Source organism: Oncorhynchus mykiss, chromosome 23, assembly GCF_057628025.1.
Source record: "Oncorhynchus mykiss isolate SJ-2025 chromosome 23, ASM5762802v1, whole genome shotgun sequence".
Classification (NCBI taxonomy): Eukaryota; Metazoa; Chordata; class Actinopteri; order Salmoniformes; family Salmonidae; genus Oncorhynchus; species Oncorhynchus mykiss.
Window position 1 is genome coordinate 51,187,834 of NC_143044.1, and position 16,909 is coordinate 51,204,742.

The 16,909-nt window shown below is 43.1% G+C and overlaps 2 protein-coding genes across 2 annotated transcripts in view; one reads left to right on the top strand and one right to left on the bottom strand.

Moving 5' to 3' along the window:
• LOC110516660 (tRNA (guanosine(18)-2'-O)-methyltransferase TARBP1) overlaps positions 1-16,909 on the bottom strand; it is a 36,925-nt gene that overhangs the window by 2,210 nt on the left and 17,806 nt on the right. Inside the window, exons 18-28 of the mRNA XM_090217981.1 lie at positions 16,537-16,608; positions 13,930-14,050; positions 13,461-13,571; positions 13,224-13,373; positions 12,704-12,790; positions 11,852-12,072; positions 10,987-11,068; positions 10,635-10,806; positions 10,163-10,348; positions 1,885-2,009; positions 1,276-1,386 (exon numbers count right to left, since the gene is read on the bottom strand). Of these exons, the coding sequence (XP_090074107.1) occupies positions 1,276-1,386; positions 1,885-2,009; positions 10,163-10,348; positions 10,635-10,806; positions 10,987-11,068; positions 11,852-12,072; positions 12,704-12,790; positions 13,224-13,373; positions 13,461-13,571; positions 13,930-14,050; positions 16,537-16,608 (1,438 nt within the window). The remainder of the gene's footprint in view (positions 1-1,275; positions 1,387-1,884; positions 2,010-10,162; positions 10,349-10,634; positions 10,807-10,986; positions 11,069-11,851; positions 12,073-12,703; positions 12,791-13,223; positions 13,374-13,460; positions 13,572-13,929; positions 14,051-16,536; positions 16,609-16,909) is intronic.
• On the top strand, positions 3,330-6,351 carry LOC149972626 (NACHT, LRR and PYD domains-containing protein 1 homolog). The gene is made up of 2 exons (XM_090217597.1): positions 3,330-3,488; positions 3,956-6,351. The coding sequence occupies exon 2, from the start codon at positions 4,003-4,005 to the stop codon at positions 5,533-5,535; it is 1,533 nt and encodes a 510-aa protein (XP_090073723.1). The 5' UTR covers positions 3,330-3,488; positions 3,956-4,002; the 3' UTR covers positions 5,536-6,351.

Sequence of the window (16,909 nt, forward strand, 5' to 3'; positions counted from 1 at the left end):
ATATATATATATATATAACACACACACACACACACACACTTGAAGTCGGAAGTTTACATACACTTATCTACTTTGTGCACAAGTAACTTTTCCAACAATTATTTACAGACAGATTATTTCACTGTATCACAATTCCAGTGGGTCAGAAGTTTATATACACTAAGTTGACTGTGCCTTTAAACAGCTTGGTAAATTCCAGAAAAAGCTTCCGATAGGCTAATTGACATCATTTGAGTCAATTGGAGGTGTACTTGTGGATGTATTTCAAGGCCTACCTTCAAACTCAGTGCCTCTTTGCTTGACATCATGGGAAAATCAAAAGAAATCAGCCAAGACCTCAGAATGTGTGTGCGTGCGTGTGCGCGTGTGTGTGTGTGTGTGTGTATATACATATACAGTGGGGAGAACAAGTATTTATTACACTGCCGATTTTGCAGGTTTTCTACTTACAAAGTATGTAGAGGTCTGTAATTTTAGGTACACTTCAACTGTGAGAGAGGGAATCTAAAACAAATCTAAAACAAAAATCCAGGAAATCACATTGTATGATTTTTAAGTAATTAATTAGCATTTTATTGCATGACATAAGTATTTCATACACCAGAAAAGCAGAACTTAATATTTGGTACAGAAAGCTTTGTTTGCAATTACAGAGATCATACGTTTCCTGAAGTTCTTGACCAGGTTTGGTCTCTCACAGTTGAAGTGTACATGTGATAAAAATTACAGACCTCTACATGCTTTGTAAGTAGGAAAACCTGCAAAATCGGCAGTGTATCAAATACTTGTTCTCCCCACTGTATATACATACATACATACATACATTTGTGCATGTGATGCATGGCTGGAGCGTGTGTTCCCTGTTCTTCCCTCCACAGAGCACCCATTAGAGACCAGCATGCCTGGGCACGTCTCCTCACTGCAGCAGGAAGCAGATCTGTGTGCCTGCCTGATCGGGGCCCAGGGGAACACTCACTCCATTACTGAGATTCCATTAAAGAGCTTTGTCAGCTTCCTCCCTGACCCGTGAGACAGTCCCGGCCATGGCTGTGTATGTACACGTGTGTTAATACAGTCAAGTCAATGAATTGATGTGCAATAATTATGTCATGCATTGATTGTTCATTTGTGTGGTTTGTCTGTTAGTGAATAATTGCATTTCATGTCATGGCTTTTGTTGAAGCAGAAAATACTTCCAATATGACACAAAGTTATATACAACTGGGCATGACAATGTGCTCTGCTGTCCTACAGGAGAGTGGTTTTACCACTTTACCACTTGTAGTCCTTTAGACTCTGACTATTGGCTGTCTGCTCCACTCCCACAATGCAGTAGCCCTCCCTCTTCTTCAGCTGCAAGAAGTCAGCTAGTTCTACGGGCTTCACCTGGTAGAGACACAAATATATGATGTTAACATAACACGTTTTTAACTGGCTAAAAAGTAAGCTGAACACAGTAGAGTGAATGAACTTGGTGAGCATCTCAATATCCTAGTGTTCAGCTGTCCTCCTTCCTCTACATCTGCACTGAAAAAGGTGCATTTACCCTCCACTACAGCACTGGAGACTTTAGGTCAATGGTGTCCAAATCATTCCATGGAGGGACAAGTTTTTGTTTTTTCCTGTCAATTAAAACCTAGACAAACAGGGGAGGGGAGTTCCTTACTAATTAGTGACCTTAATTCATCAATCAAGTACAAGTGAGGAGTGAAAACCTGCAGACACTCAACCCTCTGCGGAATGAGCTTGACACCTGTAGTTTAGGCTACTAAAGTATTGTTACCTACCTCCAGTAAGGGGAGCCATAGCTCAGAGGAGACACTCAACCCTCTGTGGAATGATCTTGACACCTGTGGTTTAGGCTACTAAAGTGTTGTTACCTACCTCCAGTAGGGGGAGCCATAGCTCAGAGGAGACACTCAGGGCCTGGAAGTGTTTATCACTGACGTGGCGAAGGCTGTCCAACACCAGAGCACTGGCCCCAAAGATCTCACACGTCCTACACAGACCTTCACACACACACACACACACACACACAGAGAGAGATCGAGAGAGACAAAGAGAGAGAGACAAAGCGAGAGCGCAAGAGAGAGGAGACAGAGAGAGAGAGTGAAAGTGTTTATCACTGACTTGTCAAAGGCTGTCCAACACATATTACACTGAACAAAATAATAAATGCAACATGTAAAGTGTTGGTCCCATGTTTCACGAGCTGTAAGATGCCAGACATTTTCCATATGCACAAATAACTTATTTGTCTTAAATTTTGCACACAAATTTGTTTACATCCCTGTTAGTGAGCATTTCTCTTTTGTCAAGATAATCCATCCACCTGACAGGTGTGGCAAATCAAGAAGCTGGTTAAACAGCACGATCATTACATAAGTGCACCTTGTGCTGGGGACAATAAAAGGCCACTCTAAAATGTGCAGTTTTGTCACACAATGCCACAGATGTCTCAAGTTTTGAGGGAGCGTGCAATTGGCATGCTGACTGCAGGAATGTCCACCAGAGCTGTTACCAAAGAATTGAATATGCATTTCTCTACCAAAAGCCAACATCGTTTTTGAGAATTTGGCAGTACGTCCAACTGGCCTCACAACCCCAGACCTCGTGTAACCAAGCCAACCCAGGACCTTCAATATCCGGCTTCTTCACCTGCGGGATCGTCTGAGAATAGCCACCCGGACAGCTGATGAAACTGTGGGTTTACACAACCAAATCATTTCTGCACAAACTGTCGGAAACCGCCTCAGGGAAGCTCATCTGTGTGCTCATCGTCCTCATCATGGTCTTGACCTGACTGCAGTTTGGCATCGTAACCGTCTAATTTTTTTTTAAGGTATATGTGACCAACAGATGCATATCTGTATTCCCAGTCATGTGAAATACATAGATTAGGGCCTAATGAATTTATTTCAATTAACTCATTTCCTTATACTGTATGAACTGTAACCCAGTAAAATCTTTGCATGTTGAGTTTATATTTTAGTTCAGTGTATAATGGGCGATATGGTATATCTACAGACCACTGGCCCCCACATCCTACACACACACACACACACATACACATTAACAAACAATTACACAATCACTATTTACAGATATTTGTATGCTACAGGTCTAAGGTGATATTTTCTTCAGACAGAGCATGCAACAATTTTTATTTAAAGGCCCGGTGCAGTCTAAATTCTGTTTTTCCTATGTTTTGTATGAGCTGATGAAACTAACACTGTAAAAGTGTGAAAACATTTGCTGTTTGAAAATACAATCTCCAAAGGACTTTGATTCTGTGGGATGCACAAGTTGCCAATCACAGTCCAGAGTTCACACCCATCTTAAAACTGAAAGTAACTCATACAGACTGAAAGGCTACTTCACAGCAGTTCTTCTTTTTTTCTTTTGTTTATTTGGACATTCATTCATTCATTCGTTGTCTGTCAGGTGTGGAACTAACTGAGATTGGGAGAGGAAGCCAAATTCACAAGGTGATGTTTGGACAATAAAAACTGCCTTGACATTTCCTGTAGTAAATGGATACCTGACAACACATACCAGAGGATAGTTGTTGTTTTTTTGTTTCGAGGCTATACTGTATTTGTTTACAAATGTAACTAGCTTCTATTGTTGGTTGATGTGGTAAGACAGTTGAACTAAGCTCATTTGGCATTTCTGGGCTCCCGAGTGGCTCAGCGATCTAAGGCAAGAGGCATCTCAGTGCAAGAGGCGTCACTACAGTCCCTGGTTTGAATCCAGGCTGTATCACATCCGGCCGTGATTGGGAGTACCATAGGGCGGCGCACAATTGGCCCAGCGTCGTCTGGGTTTGGCCGGGGTAGGCGGTCATTGTAAATAAGAATTTGTTCTTAACTGACTTGCCTAGTTAAATAAAAAAAATGTGTAAGTTATATTCTTCTAGAATCAATGGCTAAACCTGAACATTACTGCTTTATAGGTTCAAAAGTGGATGTAGCCACTGCAGATTGCCCCTTTGGAGTGAAAATGGCCACATCAAAAGATCAACATGATGATGACTGTGAACCTAGCACTCCTGAACAGTCAAATCCTCTCCTACCCCAGTTGGCACGACTTGAAGAGCTCTCAAACATTATTGAAAGGAAAGAACCTGGTGAACAGGAAATTGAGAAATTAGCTGCAATTTTTCGAACTATTGCTAATGAGCTGGACCATAACTTATATGAGCACTTAATGATAGATAGGCTTGAAGTCATACAGACAAATATCAAGGACAAACTTAAGGATGGTAGTAGCTTTATCACTGGAAAAATGACACAGTTCTACAACAAGGCTCTGGATTCAGTAGGAACAATCATCACTAAACTGGCCAAAGAGATTGGAGTCAACTATTCAGAGTCAAATATGTGTCTCCAAAAGGAGTTTGGCCTTAAAACCGATTGTCCAAAGGAATGTTTGAATTGCAACCATATAAAGAGCTCAATGTCCTGGATTCAGGTTGAACCCTTCGTGTCTACAGAGGATGAGACCACCGTCTACACACTCGACTCTTCTGCAGCAGGGCATTACGAGTGCATCTTATCAGGGCTGCGGTGGGTATGTGAGAGCAAAGTCAGTCTGCGATACCAGTTCAGCTCCTGGGAGCCTCACAGGGCCACTCTGAACAACATGCGGTTTGAAGAAGGAGGTCCATTACTGGACATCACAATGATTTCTGGCAAACTAGAGGAAATTAGTCTGCCACACTTTTTCTGTATAGATCCAGACTACCCACAATCCTCCTTGAGAGAAGACATGAAGGTTCTACATGTGAAAGACAACAGAGTGCTTGTGGAAGAAGTGGATGAGGTGACGGGGTTCCACGCCAAACTGCTTCGTCCCTCCTTCTCTGGCAGGGGTTTGGTACTGAGACGTGGGTTGCATTGGAGAGTGCACTGTGACCTTCTGATCTTTAGGTCCACCAGAGCACTCCTCACCTTACACACATATCTGATCCGATGTGATCCTTCTCTAGCACGGGAGGTGGAGGCACAGGAGAAGTCCTATGGATTCGTAAGACTTCCAAAGCCAAAGCCGGAGAAGTCCCAGCGGAAGGGGAGTCTCTTCACCCTCAAGACCTCGTGTCAATCCTCGATTACGCCAGAAAAGATCAAGCTAAGAAGCACCAGGCCAAACTACTTTGAAGTGTACATAAAGGACCCTGCGATGGACTTTGAGATGGAGTTGATAAGTGAGATGGGAGAATCTGCATGGAAAGCTGAAATACGAACAGAGGAATACAGAGATGATTCATACACAAGAGACATTGAGTTTGTTGATGAATTCAGACCACAGATCATTCAAAGGGTCAATAATGTGTTTGCCATAGCAGATATTCTCTTCACAAAGGACATGATCGGTGAAGAGATCAATGCAAATATCAGCGCTGCACCGACCCGCCAGGCCAAGATGAGAGTGATATACGAGGCACTGAATTCAGGTGGACCACACGTCAAAGCTGCATTCTTTACTGCACTCAAAGAAAAGGAACCCTTTCTAGTCAAAGACTTGGCTCAATAATACCTTATCGCTCAATCTCTAACACACCTCTACGAGACCTTTATGCCTAGACACTTTATTCAGCATGTTCTCCTTCAGTCCAACAGGACAGAGGCAAGAGGAGGAATGATGAGGAGAACTATGAAAGAAGAGACTTTTCAGGTGTCAAGAATAGCAGTCCAAGGCCCAGTTCTCTGTGACATTTTAGTGACAGAGGGCATGGGTAGGAAGGCCCCACCAGCATACACACACACATACACACACACTCATGAAGAGGTTTCACTTTCACTCACACATGGAGCACAAAGAAGAATGAACGTTGAGAGAGAATTGACATTGATTACAGAAAAGAAGACAAATTTGAAATGAACTGGGACTGGAATTCTTTAAAATAATAATTAACGGGTAAATATGTTAAAAGGTTGAAAACATTGGGAAATATACAGTGGAAGATATTAAAGGGTTGAAAACATTGGGAAATATACAGTGGAAGATATTAAAGGGTTTAAAACATTGGGAAATATACAGTGGAAATATACAGTGGAAGATATTAAAAGGTTGAAAACATTGGGAAATATACAGTGGAAGATATTAAAAGGTTGAAAACATTGGGAAATATACAGTGGAAGATATTAAAAGGTTGAAAACATTGGGAAATATACAGTGGGAATATACAGTGGAAGATATTAAAGGGTTGAAAACATTGGGAAATATACAGTGGAAGATTAAAAGGTTGAAAACATTGGGAAATATACAGTGGAAGATATTAAAGGGTTGAAAACATTGGGAAATATACAGTGGAAATATACAGTGGAAGATATTAAAAGGTTGAAAACATTGGGAAATATACAGTGGAAGATATCAAAAGGTTGAAAACATTGGGAAATATACAGTGGAAGATATCAAAAGGTTGAAAACATTGGGACATATACAGTGGAAGATATTAAAAGGTTGAAAACATTGGGAAATATACAGTGGAAGATATTAAAAGGTTGAAAACATTGGGAAATATACAGTGGAAGATATTAAAGGGTTGAAAACATTGGGAAATATACAGTGGAAGATATTAAAAGGTTGAAAACATTGGGAAATATACAGTGGAAGATATTAAAAGGTTGAAAACATTGGGAAATATACAGTGGAAGATATTAAAAGGTTGAAAACATTGGGAAATATACAGTGGAAATATACAGTGGAAATATACAGTGGAAGATATTAAAAGGTTGAAAACATTGGGAAATATACAGTGGAAGATATTAAAAGGTGATTCAAGAAATGCAGTAAAATGGTTAAGAATGTTATAATGATGGTTGTTTTTAAGGTACAGTATATCTGGAACATGTTTAAGAGTCTTGGAGGAGGTTGATATTGACATGGTGTAATGATGAAATGTTATGTTTAAATGAGGAAATGTTTAAGATGTAATGGGAGTAATAAAATATGTTGGAGTAAGATTAGAATTGAGTAGAATTTTGAGTTGTGCCGTGGCGGAGGTCTTTGTGGGCTATACTCAGCCTTGTCTCAGGATGGTAAGTTGGTGGTTGAAGATATCCCTCTAGTGGTGTGGGGGCTGTGCTTTGGCAAAGTGGGTGGGGTTATATCCTTCCTGTTTGGCCCTGTCCGGGGGTGTCCTCGGAGTGGGCCACAGTGTCTCCTGACCCCTCCTGTCTCAGCCTCCAGTATTTATGCTGCAGTAGTTTATGTGTCGGGGGGCTAGGGTCAGTTTGTTATATCTGGAGTACTTCTCCTGTCCTATTCGGTGTCCTGTGTGAATCTAAGTGTGCGTTCTCTAATTCTCTCCTTCTCTCTTTCTCTCTCTCGGAGGACCTGAGCCCTAGGACCATGCCCCAGGACTACCTGACATGATGACTCCTTGCTGTCCCCAGTCCACCTGGCTGTGCTGCTGCTCCAGTTTCAACTGTTCTGCCTTATTATTATTCGACCATGCTGATCATTTATGAACATTTGAACATCTTGGCCATGTTCTGTTATAATCTCCACTCAGCACAGCCAGAAGAGGACTGGCCATCCCACATATGCTCTCTCTAATTCTCTCTTTCTTTCTCTCTCTCGGAGGACCTGAGCCCTAGGACCATGCCCCAGGAATACCTGACATGATGACTCCTTGCTGTCCCCAGTCCACCTGACTGTGCTGCTGCTCCAGTTTCAACTATTCTGCCTTATTATTATTCGACCATGCTGGTCATTTATGAACATTTGAACATCTTGACCATGTTTTGTTATAATCTCCACCCGGCACAGCCAGAAGAGGACTGGCCACCCCACATAGCCTGGTTCCTCTCTAGGTTTCTTCCTAGGTTTTGGCCTTTCTAGGGAGTTTTTCCTAGCCACCGTGCTTCTTCACCTGCATTGCTTGCTGTTTGGGGTTTTAGGCTGGGTTTCTGTACAGCACTTTGAGATATCAGCTGATGTACGAAGGGCTATATAAAATACATTTGATTGATTGATTGAGTAGAATGAGAAAGGTTAATGTCTAGAAATGAATGTTTTAAAAGTGAATGATAATGTAGTATCCTAAGGGTGCTAGCTGGACTAGCTCCCCAGGTCAGAACAGCCAGGAGGAGGCAGGAAGAGGTACGCGTGCGGTTGAGGCAGACATCCTGTCTAGGCAAGAGAAGAATCCCCTTCTGAGAAATGGCCGCATTACAGTAGGTGTTAACCACTGAATGCCTGCGTCATCGGGGCAGATCTTTAACCACCGTGAGTCAGCAGAATACGAGGAGTGAAAGAGGCAGGATTTTTGGGAGAGGTACAACTCTCTTTGAGCTTGCTAGAAGAACCTGTCTTCAGCTGGAGGAAGATTTTGCTAAATCTTTTTAGCTTAAAATGCATCGATATTTATTCTTAGTGTTTAAGTAGAAATCTAGGGGGAACACTTAAGGTTACCTCATTGATAGGAGTGTTAAAGTAGTTAAACACCGACTGAAGGACTGATCATCCCGAGGGGGGAAGACAAACGGTTTATAAATTGTAAGAAATGTTTTTTCTTGTTATTAAATACTGTGCTTCTTATAAAATTGTAAAAGGACAAACAATATATTACTGGCACCCTAATAATGGTTTAGTTAAGGGCGCTGGAGGCATCTATGACTCTAATCCAGGATTCATTTTCACTTATAGATTTGTGATATTTCTTTGTGATTGATTGATCTGGGATTTTTTATGTATTCTTCTAGAATTTTGAATAAGCTAGCTTTATTGTTCTGACACCCTGTGTTATCAAAGAGTCATACAAATGCATGTCGTTTTACTCTAGGTTTCTGAAATTGACTTGATTAATCGAGGATCTCTAGCAAATTTTCTTGGCTAACTAGTCCATTGGGAACCCGAGACCCGAACTATAGGTACGGAGTGCATTGATAGGAGTCGTAAAATGGGTGTCTGGGCTAAACCAACCCAGAGGAGTGCGTCCCACTCATAGTGTGCTGAAGTTGAAGCTCTGGCCTGGACGATCCTGAGAAGGCGCTGGGGGTTTATAAATTAGGAGTGAGGGAGCATAGGCACTCGTCTTCTAGGATAGCCCACTTTACTCTAAGGCCTTTACTGTTGAGGAACAGTCCCTAGCCGTATACTAGCTCAGTGGTAAAGCAGAGCGGCATCTATCAGATCTGTAGGGATTAATGAGGAGGAATAATCGACCTACCATTGGGTAGGCAGGGGCGAGTTGAATTGTTAATCCTGCAGAGGTGGTATTCTAGCTTTGACACACGGTTAGAAACCTAGAACATAAAACAGTGTTTGTATGGTCCTAAAATGGTTCTCACGTTAAACGTCAACTTTGGCCACGAAAATTCTCAATTTTCAAACAGAAATGGGGTATGCCTTTGGTGGTTCATCGATGACGATGATACATTACTCCCACTCGCCAGAAAAAGTAACTATTGACTCCTGAGTTAAAAAAAATCTTAACTAGACAGTAGCTAGCCAGTTTGCTAGCATCATTTAATAGCCTAATGGTAGTAGCTAGTACTACTAACTAGTAGCTAGGCCATCATTGAAAATAATAATTTGTTCTTAACTGACTTGCCTAGTTAAATGAAGATAAAAAAATACAAATTTGAATATTGGTTGATAAAATAGGTTTTCTCCTGTATAAACTCATTTAAATCAACATAAGGCTTACATAAACAGACAGCAGGCAGCGCAGCAATACGGCAGCCCAGTGGGGAACATGAGTCTGTTATGATGCAGTCCTAGTGCTCCTTAGACAAACTCTGATTAGGACTGATTAGTTTATGTAGTGCTGCCTGCTGCTGTCTGTTTGCATGGCAACACTTAGCAACACCAAGTATATTGGGTAGCTAATGGAAAATAATACAATACAATACAATATAGCTAGATAGAAATGGCTGTGGGTTCATATGTGACCGACTGGATTCCAACCAGGGTCTCCTGAACACTACATGACTGTGTTAGCTCCTTGAGCTCAAGCCTGGGGAGCTAACACAAGTCGTAAGGTCTCAAGCAAGGTTACTCATCATGTAAACATGGTTCATCATTCCACCTCCGTTACACATGGAACCCAGAGAGATCAGCAGATGAAGGTTACAACATTCATCCTGTACCAAGTTGTTCAGCATTGACTGACCTGTATAAATAGAGGTTAAATAGAAAATAAATAACTAACCTCCCAGGTTGGTGGGCTTGTCTATGAGAGAGGCAACCACCAGGAGGGCACTGTGCAGCTTGCCCAGGCGTGCTGCTCTCTGCTGGGGCACCAGACCCAGCTCTGGCTCCTGTTCCTGGATCCCCAACCTCCAGGGGGTCATCTTCTTCTGGACCTCGGCCCAGCGCTCCTCACCATCCTGATCCCCTAACAAACAACAACACTGAGGCATCTTCAACAGGGCTTTTAAACTGAAGTCCTGGAGGGCCAGAACACTTATAAAGTCAGGGACCTGGCCAATCAATTTCATGAATTGATCATTTAACTACCAGGTAGAAAGGAGAACCAGCAGTACTTCAGACCAATAGTTGAATAGCTGTGATCTCCACTTTAACCAGAGTAGCTATCTGTTGGGTACAGTCTCTGCTGCCATCTAGTGGTGATACCCTTTTCAGTTCAAGACAACTTCCTTTATCCCCTCAGGGGAATGTACCTTTATCCTGCTGGATCCAGTCTCCAGGCTGAATCTGGCTCAGGTCAGGGACAGGGTTCCTCAACGGGAGAGATGCACTCTGGGAGAAGTCCACCAACTTCTCAAACTTCCAGGGCGGAATCCACTCGTCCTCAAACACCTCTGATAGGCTGGGGAATGTGTAGAATATGGACTGGCAGGGAGAGACGGGAGGAAAAAGGACAGTTTACACACGTCGTCTCTCCTCAATCAACACTCGGTACATTCGTTTTTTAGAGACCCAACGCAATTAGGTCAAATTACAATGAATCAAGAGATTTTAAAAGATTTATACTTCAAATTCACACAATCAATCAACAATACAGTGTCTTACTTCCACACTATAGTCTCTAACAGGATGAAAGCCACCAAAGAAGAAGTGGTCCTGGATCCTGGTCCAGTTCTTATTGGCATTTCTGTACAGAGATATACAGTAGTTATATGAGTCCAATAATGTATTTATTTAACTAGGCAAGTTAGTTAAGAACAAATTCTTATTTACAATGGCGGCCTACCCTGGCCAAACCCAGACTACGCTGGGCCAATTGTGCACCGCCCTATGGGACTCCCAATCACAGCAGGATGTGATCTAGCCTGGATTCGAACCAGGTACTGCAGTGATGCCTCTTGCACTGAGATACAATGTCTTAGACCACTGCACCACTCGGGAGCCCAATAACAATTTCCACAGTTTCCAATGGAGCTAAGATAAACAAGTGTGGTTCCTCCTTCATTAATAACAACAGGTAGCCTAGTGGTTAGAGTGTTGGACTAGATCGAATCAATGAGCTGACAAGGTCAAAATCTGTGGTTCCTCCTTCACTAATAATAACAGGTAGCCTAGTGGTTAGAGCGTTGGACTAGTAACCGAAAGGTTGTTAGATCGAATCAATGAGCTGACAAGGTCAAAATATGTGGTTCTGCCCCTGAACAAGGCAGTTAACCCACTGTTCCTAGGCCGTCATTGAAAATAAGAATGTGTTCTTAACTGACTTGCCTGGTTAAATTTTTAAAAAGAGACTTCCAGTAATATATGCCATTTAGCAGTCACTTTTATCCAAAGAGACTTACAGTCATGTGTGTATACATGTTATGAATAGTGCACAGATAGATGTACAGTGACTGTATGAATTTTAGAATGCGATTCCTGCGGCAACCTTGGCAACATAATAATCCTAGTTCATATGTAACTCACTCACCCAGTACTCTGCATAGCCTCAGCCTGGTGCAGACAGGCCTTAACGACGGTGGCCAACCCCCCGAGCCCATCCGCTCCCCCGGCCCCCTCCTCGGCCTCGGCCCTCGCCCCCTCCAGACCCCACACCCTCTTCAGGGCCAGCAGGGCGTACAGACGAACACTGAAGTTATGGCTGAAACACCACTGGAGTATAACATCCAGGGCCTTACGCCACTGTACTGCCTGGTGGGGGGTACAGACAGAGAGATTGAGAGATGGAGAGAGACGGAGAGAGAAAGACAGACAGAGAGAGAGAGATGGAGAGATAGAGAGATACAGAGACGGAGAGAGAGAGAGAGAGAGAGAGAGATGGAGAGAGAGACAGAGAGAGATGGAGAGATAGAGAGAGAGACAGAGAGAGAGAGACGGAGAGAGAGAGAGAGAGAGAGAGATGGAGAGATAGAGAGATACAGAGACGGAGAGAGAGAGAGAGAGAGATGGAGAGAGAGACAGAGAGAGATGGAGAGATAGAGAGAGAGACAGAGAGAGAGAGACGGAGAGAGAGAGAGAGAGAGAGAGAGATGGAGACGGAGAGAGAGAGAGAGAGACAGAGAGACAGAGAGATAGAGATACAGAGAGAGATACATACAGAGAGAAGGGAGAGAGATACAGAGAGAAGGGAGAGAAGTGTGAACACTGAAGTTATGACTGAAACACACTGAAACACAACTGGAGGATCGTGTCCAGGGCCTTAAGCCACTGTACTGCCTGGTGTGGAGGGACACAGAGGAGGAGGAGAGGGGCTCAGGAGAAGGGAGAAGAGTCCCCGGTGCTTTGAAGGTTTTACTTTATGATGGTCACATGTGGCTCTTACCTTCTCCTTGAGTTGAGGCATGATGATGTTGAGGTGGACCAACACAGACAGGAAGGTACAGACACTGGTCTTGGTCTTCTCTTGATCCTGTTCAGACACAAACCACATCAATTAGACACATTGGCTATAGATCAATATTGACTATTACAAGTTCTTTAAGCCAGTGAAAATAGAAGCCACTTTTCATTCAGTGACAATACAATAGATGCCAGTTTTTGTGGTATTGTGTGGTACAGTGGGTAAGAGCATGGCACTAGCAACACCAAGGTTGAGGGTTCAATTCCCGAAAAGGGTAAGCACTCACCACCCTGAAGCAGGCCCAGAGTCAGTCTGTATTCTGGGTCCTGGACTAGGATTAAAACCATCTGCCACTCACCACCCTGAAGCAGGCCCAGAGTCAGTCTGTATTCAGGGTACTGGACTAAGATTAAAACCATGTGCCACTCACCACCCTGAAGCAGGCCCAGAGTCAGTCTGTATTCAGGGTACTGGACTAAGATTAAAACCATCTGCCACTCACCACACTGAAGCAGGCCCAGAGTCGGTCTATGTGTTCAGGATACTGGACTAGGATTAGAACCATCTTCCACTCTATCAGGTACTTGACTGAGGCCTGGTTACTGACGAAACCTGCCTCAAACACACGACCCAGAACGGTACCTACAAACTCCTGGATGAACACAAACACAGGGTTAATAGAGGTTTCATTCAGGTGTGTGTGTGTGTGTGTGTGTGTGTGTGTGTGTGTGTGTCTCACCCCTCTCAGTTTGGGCAGCAGCATCAGTAGTGTCTGCCACACCCTGTTCTTGACACGATGCTGCAGGGAGTTGCTATAGTAACGCTGTTTTGACTTCGATATGGCCTCATCCTGAAAGAGAAAAAGACTTAAAACTACACATGAACTAATAACTACTGTGTTGGAGCTCAGGGAGATGGACAGTGGTCTTTAATATATTACTGCAGTATGAACTGGATTAATGTGTGTGATGCTATGAACACACACACTGAATGAGTAGACATCGTGGACTATAAACAAGCCAAATCTCCAGCTGTGTCAGTCTTCCCTTGATTCCTACGGTCCTCTCTGGTCACCTCCTCCTCAAAATGAATTGGAGGATAAGATCTCAGAGGAGGAACCTAGGATGTTCTCCTGTAATGTATTTTGAGAAGGAGGTAAGGAGAGAGGACGCGAGGAAAGACTAATTGAGGAAGAGCCCTGGTCTTACCTTTTTAAGCAAGCAGAGAACCAGTTCTTCCATCAGTCTCTCATGCAGCTGATTGGAGGGCTGGAGGCGGCTGAGGAACGCCACGACACACACACGTGGGAACTGGTCATCCCGGTTATCACTGCCAGAGAGAAAGAGAAAGCTTAGAGATAAATGTATCTCTGCAGAGAAATAGGGACTACATTCACTGTTGACTATAGTACAAAGAAGGTCCACTATTGTCAGTGATGTGGTCGACTCCATGTTTTTATAGCCTGAATACACTACAGTGAGGGTCAGGTACTAGGTTCCAGTCCCACTACAGTGAGGGTCAGGTAATATGTCCCAGTCCCACTACAGTGAGGGGTCAGGTAATATGTTCCAGTCCCACTACAGTGAGGGGTCAGGCAATATGTTCCAGTCCCACTACAGTGAGGGGTCAGGTAATATGTTCCAGTCCCACTACAGTGAGGGGTCAGGTAATATGTTCCAGTCCCACTACAGTGAGGGTCAGGTAATATGTTCCAGTCCCACTACAGTGAGGGGTCAGGTAATATGTTCCAGTCCCACTACAGTGAGGGGTCAGGTAATATGTTCCAGTAACACTACAGTGAGGGGTCAGGCAATATGTTCCAGTCCCACTACAGTGAGGGGTCAGGTACTATGTTCCAGTCCCACTACAGTGAGGGGTCAGGTAATATGTTCCAGTCCCACTACAGTGAGGGGTCAGGTAATATGTTCCAGTCCCACTACAGTGAGGGGTCAGGTAATATGTTCCAGTCCCACTACAGTGAGGGGTCAGGTAATATGTTCCAGTCCCACTACAGTGAGGGGTCAGGTAATATGTTCCAGTCCCACTACAGTGAGGGGTCAGGTAATATGTTCCAGTCCCACTACAGTGAGGGGTCAGGCAATATGTCCCAGTCCCACTACAGTGAGGGGTCAGGTAATATGTTCCAGTCCCACTACAGTGAGGGGTCAGGTAATATGTTCCAGTCCCACTACAGTGAGGGGTCAGGTAATATGTCCCAGTCCCACTACAGTGAGGGGTCAGGTAATATGTTCCAGTCCCACTACAGTGAGGGGTCAGGTAATATGTCCCAGTCCCACTACAGTGAGGGGTCAGGTAATATGTTCTAGTCCCACTACAGTGAGGGTCAGGTAATATGTCCCAGTCCCACTACAGTGAGGGGTCAGGTTATAGGTTCCAGTCCCACTACATTATAGTACAGCAGACAAGACTACAGTAGAGTACAGTATAGTACAGTAGACTACAGTATAGTACAGTAGACTATAGTACAGTACAGTAGACTATAGTACAGTATAGTACAGTAGACTAGAGTACAGTACAGTATAGTAGAGTACCATAGACTACAGTAGACTACAGCATAGTACAGTAGACTACAGTAGAGTACACTACAGCACACTATAGTACAATAGAGTAGACTACACATAGTACAGTAGACTACAGTATAGTACAGGACAGTAAACTACTGTATAGTACAGGAGAGTACTGTGTATAGTAGATTACAGTAGACTACAGTATAGTACAGGACAGTAGACTACAGTATAGTACAGGACAGTAGACTACAGAACAGTACAGTAGACTACAGTATAGTACAGTAGACTAGAGTACAGTACAGTATAGTAGAGTACCATAGACTACAGTATAGTACAGTACACTATAGTATAGTACAGTAGACTACACTATAGTACAATACACTACAGTATAGTACAGTAGACTACCGTATAGTACAGTAGACTACCGTATAGTACAGTAGACTACCGTATAGTACAGTACACTACAGTATAGTAGACTACAGTACAGTAGACTATAGTACAGTACACTATAGTATAGTACAGTAGACTACAGTACACTAGGGTACAGTAGATTACACTATAGTACAATACACTACAGTATAGTACAGTACACTACAGTACACTACAGTACAGTAGACTACCGTATAGTACAGTACACTACAGTACAGTAGACTACAGTACAGTACAATAAACTACAGTATAGTACAGTACACTATAGTACAGTACAGTAGACTACAGTACACTAGGGTACAGTAGATTACACTATAGTACAATACACTACAGTATAGTACAGTACACTACAGTACACTACAGTACAGTAGACTACCGTATAGTACAGTACACTACAGTACAGTAGACTACAGTACAGTACAATAAACTACAGTATAGTACAGAACACTATAGTACAGTACAATAAACTACAGTATAGTACAGTACACTATAGTACAGTACAGTAGACTACCGTAAAGTACAGTACACTATAGTACAGCACAGTACACTATAGTACAGTACACTACACTATAGTGCAGTACACAATAGTACAGTACAGTACACTACAGTGTAGTACAGTAAACTACACTATAGTACAGTACACAATAGTACAGTACACTACAGTGTAGTACAGTAAAATACAGTATAGTACAGTAGACTATAGTACAGTACACTACAGTATAGTACAGTACACTATATATAGTACAGTACAGTAAACTACAGTATAGTACAGTAGACTATAGCATAGTACAGTAAACTACAGTATAGTACAGTACAGTAGACTACACTATAGTAGATGAAGTGAGTTCAGCAGCTGACCTGGGGACTGCAGTGTTAGCAGCACACTCCTCTCCAAGCCTCTCCACATAGACCTGAACCTCCTGGATCAGCCTATGGAGAAGACAATCCATTATCCAGACAAGACCCTCAGTCCACAACAACCACTCCAATAACACACTCTCTCACATTCTCTGTCTCTTCTCGCTCACATTCTCTGACTCTCGCTCACATTCTCTGTCTCTTCTCGCTCACATCCTCTGTGTCTTCTCGCTCACATTCTCTGTCTCTTCTCGCTCACATTCTCTGTCTCTTCTCGCTCACATTCTCTGTCTCTTCTCGCTCACATTCTCTGTCTCTTCTCGCTCACATTCTCTGTCTCTTCTCGCTCACATTCTCTGACTCTTCTCGCTCA

Bases quoted from the DNA above. Each gene is read 5' to 3' on its own strand.
- LOC149972626 (XM_090217597.1), top strand. From the start codon at position 4,003: ATGGCCACATCAAAAGATCAACATGATGATGACTGTGAACCTAGCACT.